Genomic DNA, 18,165 nt, shown 5'->3' with positions numbered 1-18,165 from the left:
TTGCATTGGTTGTCTTGCATGTGTTATTTAAAACTAAAATAACAGTCTTTCTTAGTCGGTTGTCAATTATCAGGTTATTGGCATAATGTTTGTTTTTTCAATCGGTTAGAGCTGTTGGCCTTGGACATGGCTTTTTCAAATGTGTTGGATTTCGGTCATTCTTTATTTGTGTAGTTACAGATTTGCTTTATAATGTCCTGAGTGGTTGGAACATATCATCCATCTATTGTAGCCCATATAGTAGGCAAATCACAGCCAAATGTATGTGCACAACCACTGAAAAAGTTAGTTTTTCACAATATGTGACTTTAAAAAGCCCCCTTCCTCCACTCAAAATGTGTTTTAAAATCTGCGGAAACTGGAACGTTACTCTGTGCTCATTGAAAATCCGGTTGTAAGTCGTGGGCCTATGAGCAGGATTTCAATGTGGTAATTATTGTTTTTTGTCGAAAAACTATAACAGACATACATTTTTGTCCCAAAAAGAGTATATTTATATATGTCTTAATGCATGTCTGGAGGGGATCTTTAAAGTCCCCTTTAACTCAAAATGTGCTTTACTTATTGTTACTTCACTGGATGTTTGACCTTCACTGTGATGTGTGTGTAAAGTTTGACACGAGAAGGGTGTGTTCACATTAATCTGCTGAAGGCAGCAAATTTCACTGTGCTGCTAATAAATTTGAATTTAACACACGACCATATGAGCAGGATTTGTGACATCTTCACTAGTTTTGAGCCAGTAGTGGTCCCGTCTCCATTTTACACAAGTGTGATGAGGAAACATGAGGCCTCCAGCTAACATATTCGGAGAATGGACTTTTCAGTGCATTCAGAAATGAAAAATATTTGCAAATTCACACATTATTAATTTCTCAGTGAGGGAGGAGAAGTAAATGTAATTTTAAGATTTCTAATAAGCTAATTTAACTTTTTTATGTAAAATAGCATACCCAACACACAATATTATTCAAAGCAAAGTAGGCTATATTATGTCTTAAAACATATGTGGAGGGGATCTTTAACACTGTGATGGGTTCTTCTAGGCTTTTTAACCTAATTCTAAGGTTTGTTGTTCCTGTTCCACACATGAGCGCCTGAAGTTTGTTTTTCCCTCCACTGTGATGGGCTCTCATTGACTGTGTTAATATATGTTTATGTGATGAATAACATTAAAATGTGGCCCTGGCTAAAAACACCCTTTTTCATTCGCTTTTCTAGTTCTGCTGAATAAGTAAATTGAGAATACTGATCTCTTAATAATCTCTTATGTTACTTTATATAAAACTTTGGGCATTTCAACAAAGAGGCATCCCATTGGTTTAAATAGTGAGAACGCTGTTGCTAGGAGACTGACAACAAAACATAAGCTTCAGAGTTGCCTGAGTGCATGGCTTAGTGTTTGTTATTTGCATTAAAATCATTGTTACGAACAATAATAATAATACAAGGCAAAGAGTAATTTAGTATAATTGCTAATTAAATGTAGGTATTTGTTCCTTTGACCGAGGAGCAGTGTTCAACAACCTCTGCCCACATCACATGTGTTTCTCCAGGAGTTGCTCGTTTTACTTTCCGCATGAATGGTGATGACCTGCACGGATGTCTGGATGTTGTTTCCAGGCGCTATGGTGAATTGTATGCACGCTTGCATAGGCGAGTGCACCAGGTAGGGGTAATGTAATACCTAAGGTCATTGGTGCATAAATTCACGTGACCCGGCTCTTCCACTCCCATGACACCTTTGTGTTGACTCCGCCCACCTCACACCGGGCGGTGACGCAGCGAGAGTCAGGTGTCTCAAGGTTTCACTAAAAGAGTGACTCGACGGAAGTTCGTACAGGTAAGATAGAGCTGAAAGTATGGGCGTGAAAACATAGAATAAGTCTGGTTATAGGGTTGTTGAATTTTAAAAGTTTTGAATAGTCGAATTAGCATGTGTGTGTAGCTATAGGTATCTTGTATAGCTGTTGATTTTTATAATTACACACGTGCGAATCCTGCACTCAAAGAGCTCGCTGTCTTTCGAAATAGTCAATGCCAAACCAGTCCAGCTGCCGTGTTTGTATTCTTGGCGTAGCTACACATTTCATGCACCTAAGTGAAACTCACACACGACAATAGAAATGTAATTCATTTTAATTCGTTACAGGCTATTTTGGGTTTTAAACAGAAATCACAAACGTCTGTTTATCATCCGGTTCTATACCAAGCTCTTACAGTGTTATGTATACCTGTAGGCTAAAGTTCTTCAAACATGTTAGACAGTTTATAGCCATGTTAGAGCTTCCAATCATCAACATAAGGCATGTCTCTTTGATGCATTGCCCCGCTATGCTATTAATTCTTGCTTTCAAACTCAATTATTTCCATATGAACAGTTCATTTTGTGCCTTTGCTTTTATTGATAATTGCTTCTTACTTAATAATTGCCTTTTAGGTTAATCATGTGTTAAGCTATGCGGACTCCTCCTTACTTATGAATCATACTGTAGGCTATCTGACTGTGTTAGGCTACTTATTGATAAGGAGGGCTTGACTCAAATTGAGGGTGAAAGGTCAGTATCCACTTTCCACTGATAACAAGTGATGGAGACAATACTAGATGTAGCTGTTTTGATTATCATATTCAAAAAGATCACATAATAGATAGCCTGTAGAGGTTTGTGGCTCCTTTTCCAGTGTACCTTACTGCCTACCGAAACTGTGCCACCATTGAATAGGCTTTGTTTACATTTTGTTACCTTTGTTACCTCTGATTAATGGCAATTTAAGTCAATGGTCTCTCTACCAGTCAGACAAGTAAAATTAATGATATGGTGCCAGTGCAAATGAAATGAAAGCAATCATTAGTGCAGTGTGGAACTAGTGACTTAAATAAAAAGATAAAAGATTACATTATCTGTTCATAAGAGCTCATTGATTGTGAATAAATTAATCTAAAAAAAAAACAATACATGAGGGGATTTTTTTTTTGCTGTTCTCTTTAATAGGGAGTGCCGCCTTTTTTCCTGACTTTGCTCTGGAAAAGATAGATTACCTGTTGTCATATAAAAAAACATTGTTTTTTATTGCTAGCTAATCATACTGTAAGTTGTACCTCCAATTTTGATATTTGACACGTGTATTAAAAATTATAGATATATCTATTGTTATCTATTGCTGGGGGTTTTGCACATGACACATTAACATTTAAATAGTGGTTTGTACAACTTTTATTTGGATGTTAATTTGTGTACAAGTTGTAATCAGTGATTGCGCAATGCTGAGTTGAACTAGTAATATAAGCATCTTATACGGTGAAGATGGTCTTTTTTTATCCTCCTGTTTCCAAACCAGTAATGCTAAAATAGTCAGAATCTAAAACATTAAGATTGTTTTCACATACAAGAAAATGCTCATAGCTCATGCTATGGCCACACCCTGTTCTTTCATGCTGTCTACTTATTTTCAGATGACATTTCTCACCTTTGTGTCTTTGTGCATTGTAGCAAGAAAAAATTTCAAACCATGTCCTTTTTGCAGGGAGTTTATATGATCTCCCTGTTTTCTTTATTTGCTCTGGCTTCCTTCACCAGTCTAAGACTATGCAAAAGAAGTGGACTGGCTCATGCTACATGTATTTTCCCTGCAACCGGTGACCTGTCCAGGGTGTGTCCTTGCCTTTCATTCACGCATGATCAGATAGGTTCTAGCCCCTTGATACTCTGCAACAGGACTAACAGGGTAGAAAGGAGAATTTAAAGCACCCTTTCAGCAAGTTTCAGTGTTTTTGTGCTTCAAGGTACCCATAAAATAGTAATGTCACACAACACAACATATCACTAATCAATAGCCAGTGTAAACTAACTTTCTCGTCAGGCTTAAAAACTTGTAACACCAGCAAACAGCCCCAAGCTATTCAGACACAGGACACCTAATCAAAGAACTCGAGCACTGGAGCTGCATCATACAGTGTCTAAATCAGGCTTTTCCTTTTTGAATCTTTGCCTTTTGACTTATCTTCATGCCTGGTGGTAAATTTAAAGTATCTAAACATTTACAAGTGTTGTAAATATATCACATTTATTTTTTCCCATTGTGGCATTTTATTATAAATGTTAAACCTGTTGGTAACATAGTCAGATGAGTAATTGCATTTGCATGTTGCTAACCAATGCCAAGCTGAAATTCATGTCAATCCAAAGTCCTCACACTGCTTGTCACCAGTATCACTTTGCATCAGACTGATGATGTAATAGGTGCACCTGACCGAAAAGGGTCAGATATTGAGACAAATGATTGTCTACCAGCTGTGCACTGCAGTGATTAAACACATGGTTTAAAACATAATGTCTGCACACTAAAGGAGGGATTCACAGCCAGACATTAGGCTGGTCTGTCTCACTTAGACACAGAAACTGCAGCAGAGGCTCGTCACCTGTCTGCAGCTCTACTTTAAATATGGGTTTGTCAGAGTAAAGTTAAAGAACAATTTTGTGTGTCTGAGTGTGGGCGTGTGAGATATGTGGTTGTAGCTCTCTGCTTTACTCTTGTCTTCTATGAATTTAGCTGTAGATGAGTTATCTGCTCAGATGATAATGTGCTCACATTTAGAAAACAACAGCTTAGCTATTTGCAGTTCGTGTTTCCATCTTGTAATCATGTGGCACAAGCTGGAACACAAGTTTGAACATGTCGACTACAGGCTTGAGTTTGTAAATGACTGTGTTTATATGTGTGTTTGCATGCATAGTTGTTTGAGTACATACAGTACAAGTGCATGAAGTCTTTGGTATGCATGATAGGTAGAGTGAGTGCGGCAAGAGGTAAAGTGATAGAGAGCATGTTATGAACACATCAGTGATCTCAGACAACAGATAGTTCCTCTACATGCACAAACCTGCACAACAACCTTCTGAAGAGTCTGTGTATGTCAATATAGATTTCAGCTTTTGTCCATCCATTTAAATAAGGGCTTGTTGTTTATCTAATCATTGTCTGATGTTGCAGTGTAGTAATATCACCATGGTTGCTTCTACTGCCTAAAACACACAGCTTGTACATGTGAAGTCACTCAAATGAAAAATGGACTGATTGCAAACAAAGGGAGGAGGGGACTATTTTACTCATTTTATTTTTTTGGCCATAAGAAGCAATAATTCTTCAGGGATTGGGCCCTTACTGACTGCAAATTTAATATTAGGTTCAGCAAGGATATCAAATTTAATTTTCTCTTTCTGTGGGTCCTGTTTGGGTAACTGTTTAGAGAATGATCTTGAAGTATATGTCTCATAATACACTGTGCCTATAAAAGGTGTTTTTGTGTTTCAGGTATTCAGGTAGTTGTCAGAAATGGAAAGTGGTCAGTTCAGTCGAAAGTCCTGGGCGACGCATTCCTTGCGTATCACTGCAAAGGAACTGTCCCTCAGTGGTCGAGGGAAAAACAATGCCATCGCTGAACGCTTCTCCAAGTGAGTAAAATCTGTTTTTCAGTAATACTTGTTCTTAACTTCTACTCATAAAACCTCCTGTTATACAAAAACATGTAAACGGATATTAACACATCTTATATGGAGGGTCAACATTTTTATTTTGGGCAGAAATTGAACTTTGAATGCTAAATTCAAACTTTTTTTTTTTAACATAATACTGTCCTGCACTAGTTTACAATGTATTTAGGACTAGGTTGAATTGGACTAAATTGTCTGCTATGAAGAGTAAGACTGCTATTTAAATAAATGTAAATACAATCTCCTAAATATTTTATAGAATAGAATAAGTCTTTATTGTCATCATGAAAGCAACCCTTATGGTTCCATAAGTAAAAAAGAAAGAAGGTGCTTATAAAAGAATAAAGTAATCAGTACTAAAACTAAAAGGAAGGTGAAAACACATAATACACATACACAAGACATTTCACACGTTGCCATCAATATTGCACGATTCTCTTTAATATTATACACAAAATTGTTGTTGCAGTTATTACAGGATCAGGTTTTGGAGCATTTAGAGTAGAGAGCGTAAATACATAAAGAATATTTTATATAAAATATTACTTCCTTAAAATATAAAAGGTATATTTGAAACCAAATTAAAATTATATTTAGACAAACAGACAGTTCATATAAAATGTTGAAAAATGTAAAATGTAAACATTTCACATTGTGCAGTTCTTGTTCAACTTGGAAGGTTCTTAAAAAAACAAAACAATGCAATGACCTGTTTTGTGTCACCAGAGGTCAGTGTTGTGTCCATCTTTTTTCAGGTACCAGAGAGCTGCGGAGGAGTCAAGTGCAGAGAAGAAAAAAGGAGTAAGTATTTACCTATTTAAGTATTACGATTTTTGAACAGAATGCTACAGACAATTTTATTAGTTGATCAGTTTAGAGACATCTACAAATGTGTGCTTCTGCATTATTAGTTCTGTACAACTGCTCCTAAATTTGATAGATGAAAGCCAAATTAAGTTAAAGTTTTATCACAAAAAGATCGATAGTTTCTTAAATCTATTATCTATGATTTAGTTTAAATGCATTTTGATAAGCTTCTGCTACCAAACAATGTTATTAAATGAGGCGTATACACCCTCTATGTCTTTTCTTCGTTTACTCACAAGAGGCCCTTCACCGCTGTTGATGCTAAACTAATTGTTGCACATTGAGATGAGCAGTACACACACACACTCACCATGCCAACAACACACACTGTTTGGGCCAAATGTCTTGTCTTAGCTGACCTCTCATTGGCCACTTGTTGCAATGGGCAGGCTATCAAACCCATAATCCTTCTTCAGTGTAATCCCCTTGCAATGGCTGTGGTTCCAACTGTTGGTTAGCTGCTTTGTCTGTGTGAGTGACTGATAAACAAGCCCGGACTGAGATTAAATGGATAACTGATCAGCTAATATCATGAAGAAATTCAAGGTAATGCTGCTGAGGATGTACTGTGTGTAATGTGGTGAGTGTCTAGAAGTGTATATAAGCCACCTGTGTGACAAGCTTGTTAGTTTGTTTATGCTTTGTTTAATGATCTGGCTGATAATGACAATGACAACAAGACGTTGCTGTTTTCACACCAGGTGAAGTGTGATATGAATGTACTTGAAAGTTTCCTGCATCTCACACTTAGACGTTGTATCTACAAAACTTAAGAGATGCTTGGAAAGCAAACTTCTGTCAAAGGGATTTTTAAAAAACATTTACATTTTAGTTTGATTCATTCATCATAGTTTATAATTATTTTCAAAAACCAATAGATAGCATGTATGTGAGCTAATGCCACTATTAAAAGAATACAGAACTGTAGTTAGAATATTAGAAAAAAGCACGTGTCCTGATGGGTCTGAGCCTAATTTGAACAATCAGCATAAAAGACCATCTGTCTAGCATGTGTGTGTTTCAGGGGGTGGGGTGGGAGAAAGGGGGACTTTTCAAACCTAACAATGATGCAATTAGTCCGTTACTTGACAACTTGATAAAATATTCCTCATAACACTCATTTATCATTAAAAAACAAACCCTCTCCATATGTTGGTGACCGCTCCTTAAATGAGCTCCTTTTCTCTGTTTCATGTCATTCACATTTAATTTTAACAGGCATTGAAGATTGATTATTAGATAGTAAGGAAATTATAATTAAAATATTAATTGATCATGATAATAATTGTGATAAGAATGAGAGAAATCAGGATTGTTCATACCCTTATTTTCATTTTATGTTGTAAATCGCTGCTAATTTATATTAAAAAATTTGGACCGTCATCACATTGATGCAATCTTTTATCCATGTTGCATTCCCGCTCTTCAACAGTATCATCTGCAGACATGACTTGGTCAAACTGGTCCTCATGGTATCTGTGTGTCCATCTTGGCTTTCTACCCAGGATCTTAATATGTTTAAGGCATTTTTATCCATGAGTGATTTAGAGAAAGACATAGATGCTTTCACTTTGTATCAAGACTAACAGGACTGCCTTTACTCATTTTTCAATCAAGTTAATCTTCAGCATGTACAGAATAAAGTTGCTTAAATTTTAAATAGTTTTAGAATACAATATTTAGTGGAACACCTCCCAGAATATTTGAGTTTAGCCAAGTCAGTACAATGTTTAAAATGTTCTCTTCGACAGACTTGCTTTCACATTGTTTTAAAGCCTTATGTTGTTTTATTGATACATTATTTTTCCTTTCATCATGTTTTAAAAAAATGTTTTATTTCATATTGTGCCTTTTGGCCTTGTCCAAAGCCTATTTAAAGATAATTGAAATGAGTGCCACATAAATACGGTTTTTCGTAGTATTATCTTCAGAAATGACGTGCGAGTTGAAAAATGTCAAAGACAACACAGTGAACAAAGAGTTAACTTTTCCCTGAATGTATCATTTCCTGCTCTGGTTTCCTGGGTATTCTGACTCTCTCTCCTTTTCACTTTCCTGGTGTTAAAGGGGTTGGACTAACTCTTACGAGCAGATTTTGTCTAGCGGCTAACATCTGTGTGAGCTCTGCCTCTCACTGTCTGTCAGCACCCTGACCGGTACATGAAGACCAACCAAAGAACACTCACTTTTCTTGCTGTCTAGTTGCGGTTACATCTTGCTTGGCCACTCCATCGCATTCAAAGGTTTATTTTTTTTCTTCTCTTTTTGCTAAAAAACGGGGAACAATCTTGTCACTGTCCAGCTCTTTCCATTCACCCAGGACTTGCCTCACCTCACAAAGGCAGTAATTGTGTCTCTGTTTTGTGTCCACTTTGGGGGTTCTGTCCCTTTTGTTGAGTCCTTTATGTTCTTCTTTCTTTCTTTTTCTTTTTCTTTATTGTTTCTCTGTCCATTTGTGTGCATGTTAATAGAACTTATTTGCACATCTACAAGATTTATTATTTGATGTACTAATGTGCTCCGGTAGGTTAGTTTTGGGTGACTAATTGTGTGTTATGAAAGGAATGATTATTAGAACTGATGTCATTCCTAAATTAAGTTGAAAATTCATCTGCACTTTGTTTTTGAATTTATTTATTTTTAAATGTGGTTTATTATAATAGTGTTTAAGTGTTCCCTACTGACCTGAACCTGGCAGGAAAGCTTCCCTACAAAAGTTCATATTGTTCATTGAGGTTTATTAGTTGATTGGTTTACTTATATGAGGGTGATTTACTCTCATGGCCAACTTCTCTTTATTCAACGTGCCATTCCTCTTTTATAATGAAGGAAGTTTCTGCAGGTCACACAACAGTAGTGTGCCCTTCTGTTGTGCTGTTTGCTGCTCAGCATGTTTTGTTGTCATGAATGGCCGAGTGGCAAACAGAGGCGTCCTCAGTGTTTTTGGGAAAGGTGAAGTTGTCGTGTGGAATGGAATGCAGCTGAAAAATCTGCCTGCATGCTCAGCCCTGCTATCTCCATCTTGAGCCTGTCTGTTGCCTTCAGCAGCCGCAGCAAAACATCTATTTCCTGGACCAGCTTTGAACAGCTGTTCACCTAATCTGCCAGTGAAGCCAAGTGCAGATTCCAGCATTTCCTTTATACCATTGTGCAGTTCTGAGCTGTATGTTTATGAATGTGTATGCTTGTTTGTAGAATAGAAATACTTAAATATTTTATCCCATCCAAATAATGACATCATGTCAGTTTATATAGCCTTTATATTGTTGATTGGCAATGTTTGTGGATTTATTTTCATTTGAAGTTTGGCATGAACAGCATTTAATTGCTTTTAATCTCCTCTGTTTTTCCACACAGTCTTTTGAGAGTGCGTCACCCTCCCTGCGGTCAAGAAACCTAAGTGCTCTGAAGAAGCGCTGGGAGCAGGCCGGAACCACTGATCAAGTCAAGTCTTCTACCAACCCATCTCCTGTCCAGTCCAGCTCACGCTGCACACCTGTTGCCTTGACCAGGCAGACTCCTATCAGTGAAAACCCACCTCCGCTGAAGAGACCTGGCCAGCTGACTGCACAGGAAGGTCAACATACAGCCAGTTGTGCCCAGAAGCCCTCAGCAGCAGCTCCAGCAGGTGAAGAACAGAGAGGGATGGACAGGGATGAGCTGACACACAACGAAAGACCTGAAAAGCTTGAAGAACAAGTTCCAACTAGCCCCTGTGCCTCCTATGAAAAACCTCAAGTGCCACTGAACAACCTGAAGATGAGGTTCGAGAAGGGAGAGGAGAATACAGGAAAGGTAAAAAATGTAGCTCCTGGTAATGTTTTTATCGCTGATCATGTTCAGTAAACTAATCACATTATGTGTAATGAGCACTTGAGTAAGCACAAAGCCATCATCATCATTTATCTGCAATTACAATTATTCTCATTATCAATTAATTCGATTCTTTTAATTGATCAGTTACTCGTTTTGTCTTTTAAAATGTCTGAAAAAGTTTAATCAAGCACAAGGCGACGTCCACCCTTCACAAAGTTACAGAGTACTTTCATCTATGACAAAAAATTGCAAACCTTCACATCAGAGAAGTTGCAACCAGAGAATTATCGGTATTTTGCTTGCAAAATGACTGAAATGAGGAATAGATTATCAGATAACTGATGACTAATTGTCTCTTGATTGCCTAATCAATGAATCAACTAATTGTTTGACCTCTGCTGCCACAAACGCTATTAGTTTGTGTACAAGTTAAGGTCGTATTTATTTGCATACATGTTGTACATGTGCATCTATTAGCCATGTGTCTCAGGATTTAGCTGTAAATCACAATATTTAAAGTGAGATTTGCTGTGTTAATGTTTGTCAGCTTTGTAAAACATTCTTTAAAAAAAAAAATCCTTTTGAGGAAAGGCAGAAAGTTTACCAAAAGTATTGGGAGTGTGGCTTGTTGCTGCACCAGACAAGGTTTACCCTACCTTACAGCAGATCAGAACTACCTGATCAAATGAACAGAGCACAACAATAAGTAGAATTAGTTCTCTACTATCTCTATTTACGCATATAAAAGAGAGATAAGAAGATGTATATGCAGACCATAATAGCTTTTTTCATATTACTTTAAAGTCCTTCCATTTGTTCGAACTTAATGTTTTTTCTGAAGTAGTTTTGTTTGTCCTCACCTCACCACCACCCATTTCTACCCTTTTCTCTCTCTCCGTCTCTGCCCAAAATAACAAGCACTCTTCTCCTCACCTCCAATAACAGAGGAATGTAGGAACATTCCTGACTTAAGGCTGTTTGACTCTTCAGAGAGCCACCTCTATCTCACTTTTCATTAGCTGCAGTGTGTGTTAGGCTTTTTTTTCCTGCAGGCCTGTCATTTTGCTTAACCCTCACACTCTCAACTTTGCCACGGTGTTGGTTCTTCAGTTCTCTGAGTTGAAGTCTTTTTAAAAAACAACTCAGTAGCATGATTTCAACATCATTACATCACTACTAGGAAGTAACATTCAGCTGAATGGAAAGAAGAAGTAAAACTAGTTGTGTACATTTTACAGGATAGACTACTACTGGTTTAAAGGTTGAATGTCCTCCTGTTAAATTTTAAGTGAATATAATCAAGCCCTCACCTTAATGATTCATTGAATGTGGCAGTTGGTATTTGGGTTATGTGGCAGAATAAGATGGTGGCACAACAGGAATCCACAGTTTCAATGAAACATCCTGAAGTAATGGCCTGTTTTAATTGGCCAAAACTCTTTTCCACCCGTGTATATACAGGATAACTGCTGAGCCAAACTGTCTGGTTTACTCATTAGTGTTGGTGACATGTGGGCATTCACACACACACACACACACACACACACACACACACACACACACACACACACACACACACACACACACACACACACACACACACACACACACACACACACACACACACACACACACACACACACACACACACACATATTCTGTAAAAATGCAATGGAATAGTTTTGGTTATGACTGGTCAAAGGCATGTTGGTTGCTCTCCATGCAGGTCACTTGCATTCTGGTTATTACCAGATGTTAAACGAACAACTGGAAAGGACGTCACCAGTTTTTTTCTGTAACTCCAGCTCTGGTGTGCTCGCTATTTTGTTGCAGAGCGTCATTTCAGCCACAAAGAACAGAGGCAAAGTGACTAATAGTAATGACTGGTGACTCTCATTATCCTTAACCTGGTTCATGTTCAGTGCAGTATTGGTGAGATGAGTCAGTAGTTTGAAGTAACATGGGAAACAGGACAGGAAGTGCCTAACATACATGGCCCAGTCTTTGTCTTAATTTGATCTACACCTACAGGTTGTGCAGTCTGTTCTTTTAATAACGGTCATTTTTGTCTGTGACATCATTTGAATTTCGGTCTCTTTCTTCCCCCCTTTATGTTGATTGACAGAGACTTAAATAGTAGCTTATAGTATTAATTCACACACAAACTAAACTTAAATAACTTGTCTAAAAAATATTCTGTACATTGCTGGAAGTAATAGGAGTAAATAATACAGCATGTAAAAATACATCATCTTTGCAGGTCCTCCATATCTTAAATGGCATTCACATCACAGCATTATAAGGGTCTTTATAATAATCTTTAAAGGTTTTATAAATTTTATAAACTGGTCCTCTGATTCCACCAATCATTTTACTCTTCTAGAGTGGCAGGACAACACTACGCAGTAATTCATCAGAGGAGATGGACCAACACAGTGGTGAGAAGCCTTAGTTCAATTTCACCACTTTACTGCAGAATAACAACAATCAAATGATCTACTATGATTCTCTTGTCTACTTCACGTCCACCAGTGACTGACAGGGTGCTGGAGAAGACCTCCTTGAGGGAGAAGATGGCAAAGTACCAGGCTGCTGTTACCAAACAAGTCCCTGCACAAGCTGTGAGTTCACACAAATGGAGCCAAAATAAAATCATGTTTAAAACATTAAACTTTAAAAATATAGTTTCTCTAAAGTCAGATTTGAAATGTTTTTTGATTGAAAAGTTTCTATTGCTGGTTTTTGGTGAAAATCTTCAAACCCACAAAAGGATAGAGATTGAAATACTTAAGTGTTCAAAATGTATTATATCATGTATTCAGATCAGGGTTATTATAGTTTTGAAATTTCCATTAGTTTTTATTTTTATTTAGTTTTTTCAGTTTGCTTTTTTATTACAATTTAGTTTTAGGTAGTTTAGCAAGTGATTAAGTAGTTTTAGTTTAGTTTTTATTTTGATGAATTGACTAGTTTTAGTTTAGTTTTTATTTAGTTTTAGTCTTATTTTTTCAGGTATTAGGAGGAAAGCCTTGATTAGTAGAAGCTGAAAAGGATGAAATAAAGCCTGACACTGAGGTAAAATTTGCTGTGTTTGTGGTCTCCCGACTGGTACTAGCCCGTTATCTCAAGAAGTCAAACTAAACACAATACAGTAAAAATGGAGGGAGAAAATGAAAAGAAAACTAAAACTAAGCTGATTTTATCTGCAATTCAGTTAGTTTTGCATTATTCATTGTAGTTTTTATTTAGTTTTCGTTTTTTACAAAATTTCAGTTAACTAAATTATTTTTTCATTGCTAGTTTTAGTTTTAGTCTTAGTTTTAGTTAACTACAATAACCCTGATTCAGGTCTCTGTATTTTCTAAATGATTTTAAAAGTTTTAAAATAACCTATCCATTTTAAAATATTGATTTAAGAATTTAAAATAAATGTATACGTAATATGAATATATGTAACATAAATGTAGTAAGTATGTGAACAAAATAATTTGTGAACCATCAAAAATAAAGATTGTTGACACCTTGTAGAATGGTTTAAAAGTGGATTCTCATTCCCCATTTATATGAATGCGCTCTAATAGAGTTTGAAGACAAACCAAAGTTTAAACAGGGATGGAGGCAACATTTAGTGTTTTTATGGTTCTGTCTCTGCAGATCCACCCACCAATGTTACTGTATATCTATTGTTTGTTCCCTTTCTTCTATTTTTTATTATATTCTTTCTTTCTACCTATGCCAGTCATAGTGAAGAATCATAATAGTTTATTATGTGATAGCCACTTAACATAGTGTTTGTTGTCCTTTTTTCTTTGACTTTGTGGCTCCTCCAGGGTCTGGCTCCAGAGGTGCCTACCCCAAAAACATCTGCACCTGTAAATGAGAAACCTGTACCTGAGTGCAATGGTAAGTCTACAAGGACATATTGCCACATTAATGTTATTGATACAGTATTACTTGTAATGTAATATATAATACATGTAATACTTGTAGAAGAGAGACAGAAGTTTTGAGTGTTTTGTCTGTTTCAGGGAAGAGCAGCGAGCCAGCCAAAGCATCCAGGGTGAGTCAGAGCAACAGCAGACATGCATAAACCATGAATCACTTTTCCAGCCCTTATTGATTATGGATCTATGTGGCTTTATTTGTCTGTTTTAGAAGTTCTGCCCAACGGTGAAGGAGATATGCATTGCTTGTCTAAAGACAGTGTACCCATTGGAGAGACTGGTGTCTCATCAGCATGTTTACCACAAAGCCTGCTTCCGCTGTGTTCACTGCAGCACAAAGCTCAGGTTTGTCTCTCATGGATGCATATTTTACTAGGCCTGTCACAATATTTACGTTATCGACTTACGATAAACTAATAAAGTAATTATCTGCATCATCATGTCTATATATCGACTTATGATATAATTCACAGACATGGCGATCCTTTTTTTTACCTCAATATTGCTACACTTCACATTAGCAGCTAAGAAGCTATTCAGGTCACATTGCCTAAGCAAGTAGTTGCCTACATTCCTCACTGTGCACATCCTGAGTGGAGACTGCAGAAGTGAGTGGCGCCGCATATATGGAATTAAAGGTAAATGACTCTATCCGGGCCCATAATGGCAGTCTGTGTTTTTACAAAGGTGTAGCACCCACTCTCCAATCTCACTCCTCGCCCCCTAGCATTATTATGCTATTATATTATAATTATATCAGTGGTATAAAATGATCTTCAAATGACAATAATATTGTTTATCGTGATTATTCCTGAGACAATATATCGTCCAACAAAAGTAGTTATTGTAACAGGCCTATATTTCACAAATACTTTATATATTATGCATTATGCATTTTTATGTAAACAGTAGTTCTTCCTCATAAATCATGGAAATTTGTTATAGACAATCTGAAACAAAATCATCTCTTTGCTTCTCTCTGTTTCCAGTCTTGGGAACTATGCCTCTCTGCACGGTAATGTATACTGCAAGCCCCATTTCAGCCAGCTGTTTAAAGCTAAGGGTAACTATGACGAGGGCTTCGGCTATCGGCCTCACAAGGAGATGTGGGAACCCCGAGCCAACGGAGATGAAGGTGAGGAAGTGGTGAAACCAAAAGAACCAGAGGTACCAGCAGCAGTGACACGCTCAGTTGAGAGTATCTCAGACAAAGAGCCAACCCCACCTGTCGAAACATCCCTGCAGGTCAAAGTTACAGACATGACTACCAAACTGGAGACACGTGTGCAGTCACATGCTAGCTCTGGTGAGAAACATCAGTCTGCAGAGAAGCCAGCTGAGAAACGCAGGCTGAGGATCGCCTGGCCTCCTCCAGCTGGTGAGGGCCAGTCTGGAACAGGAGCACTTAGTCCCGTCACAGAGGGAGCTGCTTCAGGCCGATCCTGGAGAGCCAAGTGGCCACCAGAGGACGATTTGCCGTCATCCTTCCAGAGCTCGGACCGAGCTGAACTGAAAGGTCTGAGGAGGAGCTCTTCTCTGAAGGAGCGCAGTCGGCTTTTTACAGTCGCAGTTAAACCTGCCCCTGCAGCTGGTCCAGGGCCCAGGGAGCCTCGTCGCCCTCTCAAGTCCCTGCTGGAATGGAGAGCATCACTGGAAGAAAAAAGCTCATCTGAAGAACAACCCAGAGAAAACAAACCAGAGCTGCAGGAGGTGAAACAGCAAGAAAAGAAAAAGCAGGTGACACCTCAGACGAGTGAAGATGCAGCAAGTCTAAGCGAGACCATCTCAGAGGAGGATGTGGAGACTGTGCCTAAACTACAGGAAGACAGAGATGAACAGAGAGGAAAAGAAGCTGCAGACCAGAGGGTGGTTGAAGAGGGCTCCCTCAGAAGCATCTCCCCTGATGTCTCAGCATCCCCCTCTCCACCATTGCAGCCAAAACAAAATCGCACCTCCCAGGATGTGGGCTTCTGGGAGGAGGACAAAGAAGGAAGTGATGCTGAGGAGCTGAGTGCAGAGGATATAATCAAGAGGAACCGCTACTATGAGGAGGAGGAGGACTCTGACTCATAGAAACATCTCATGATCAAAATGTCAATCCACCATATAACACTTTCAGTTAGTTTCATCATCTCAGTTTATTGGTAGATCGTTAATTTAGCTTTGCCAGATTTTATAATCTTTAAAGATGCAAAAATGTTTAATAGGCGTGTGTATGTGCATATATGTTACAATAATTGCCTTTAATCTCTAAAGTACAAAAGTTTTTTCAATACTGTAAAAAATATCTAATACAGCTTTTATATGACTCCTGATCATACTGGAAGGTGGGCCTCTATTAAAAATCAGTGCATTTCTGGACCTCATCTTTTGATAATTTTATGCATCCTCATGGCAAATTATTTGCAGTTGGTGTATCTAACAACTTACACCAGCAATTGAAAGTGTTTTTTAATTACAGCCAGCACCAGCCTGCATCAACCAAAACTGCCATTAGTGTATTTTTACCCAAACTAGAATACATAAAAGACCCAAGTATCTTATTACACCAAAACGGTACTTTATTCTTAAGATATTGCTGGAAAACAAGTCTGTGCATTGTAGAGGTGAATTTTTTTTTTCTTTAACTCAAATTTATATTGTGAATTAGAGGAAAAAACTAAAAAAATACAACCCAAGTAAGTATGCTCTGGGTTAGAGTTTAGGAAGCACGTTGTTTAGATCTTGTCTTTTCTTAGGGATGAAGACATCATCAGTGTCTGTGCTCCCTCATGTCCAGCTGCCTTTGTACTCCTCTCATGAGACTGCCGCTATCAGAGACATTACAGTGATTCACAAGAAGTTAAAATACTATATAGCAGACAATATGCAGGGTAATATTATTATGTTATTGAGTCTTTACCTTATCCAAACATCAGCATAATCATAACTACAAGTAAATGGTGATGTGTAATTTACATTCAGACCAGTCAGTGAGCTATAATAACACTCTCCAGCAGGGGGCTCTCTAGTCTGAAAGAATTTCAACCTAGAGACATAAGGATGTATTGCAAAGGGATTCTCAAAATCATAGGTGGAGCTATATGGAGCCATGTAGTATCTGATGGGAGTCAATATTCCCTACTATGTTTTTTATCATATTTGAAAATGTGCAGCCTTTGTGAAATGATCTGAAACCTCTGAAACTGACAGGGTTATGCTCGAGATGCTCTGGAAATGTTCTTACCACCATTACCTCAAACATTGAGAATATATAATTAACCAAAGTTTCTGCTGACAGCTAACCTTTCAGTCTGATAACTCAGTATGTATCATCTCTTTGGGCCTTCTGGATTTGTCTTTAACATTGTAAAATGTGGTGTCCAATTTATATTGTATGTAAAACACTTTGTATTTTGAAAAGTGCAGAGGAATATATGTTTGCACTGCAGAAGATTTTTTAATAATTTGTATATTGACACGTTGCCCACTTCAGTGTAAGCTGTTGTTGAAACACATTAAAATGTATCAATAAGGACAATCAAGAGTCTGCACTAAACTGACTTGCTGTCTCCTCCTTGGTGAAGAGCAATCATTTTACATATAACACACAATGAGGTAAACTGAACAGGGACACTGTGGTCCATCGGGTCTAATATGAATTTTCTCAACATTTCACAGGAGATCATTGTTTGTTTTCTACACAGGCTACAGTCAGAATTAGGGGTGTTGCACTAAGCTGGTATTGATGATAACCATGATACTAAAAGGATGAAATATTGATATTACGTTAATAATGCACATATGATAATATCTTGTAAATAATCCAGCACCTCTTAAACTTTTTTTCTTACGTTCTCATTTTGTCTTTTGAGGAAGTCTGTTAACTGGATGATAGATATTTTCTCCCTTAGAGAATTTGCTTAAATTTATTTTTTCCAATTTTCCCCTCCTCTGAAGATATGACTTGCATTTAAATAAATGTACATATTTAATACATATAATTTAAGATTTCCAAGACACCAAAATAAAATGTAACACTGATAAATCAAAATGATGCTGTAGTT

At 37.5% G+C, this 18,165-nt stretch overlaps 2 protein-coding genes across 2 annotated transcripts in view; both read left to right on the top strand.

The window, feature by feature from the left end:
- The window catches only part of suox (sulfite oxidase), a 161,844-nt gene that overhangs the window by 6,579 nt on the left and 137,100 nt on the right, over positions 1-18,165 (top strand). The window lies entirely within an intron of this gene.
- LOC133977402 (LIM domain and actin-binding protein 1-like) lies at positions 1,815-17,645 on the top strand. The gene is made up of 10 exons (XM_062415557.1): positions 1,815-1,843; positions 5,314-5,453; positions 6,248-6,293; positions 9,717-10,154; positions 12,559-12,613; positions 12,708-12,796; positions 14,006-14,078; positions 14,204-14,235; positions 14,331-14,464; positions 15,109-17,645. Exons 2-10 carry the CDS (start codon positions 5,335-5,337, stop codon positions 16,190-16,192), a joined length of 2,070 nt encoding a protein of 689 aa, XP_062271541.1. The 5' UTR covers positions 1,815-1,843; positions 5,314-5,334; the 3' UTR covers positions 16,193-17,645.

The sequence above is a fragment of the Scomber scombrus genome, chromosome 3 (genome assembly GCF_963691925.1).
Source record: "Scomber scombrus chromosome 3, fScoSco1.1, whole genome shotgun sequence".
In the NCBI taxonomy this organism is placed as follows: domain Eukaryota; kingdom Metazoa; phylum Chordata; class Actinopteri; order Scombriformes; family Scombridae; genus Scomber; species Scomber scombrus.
The sequence above is the reverse complement of the archived record's forward strand: the minus strand, read 5'-3'. Positions and strand labels throughout refer to the sequence as shown.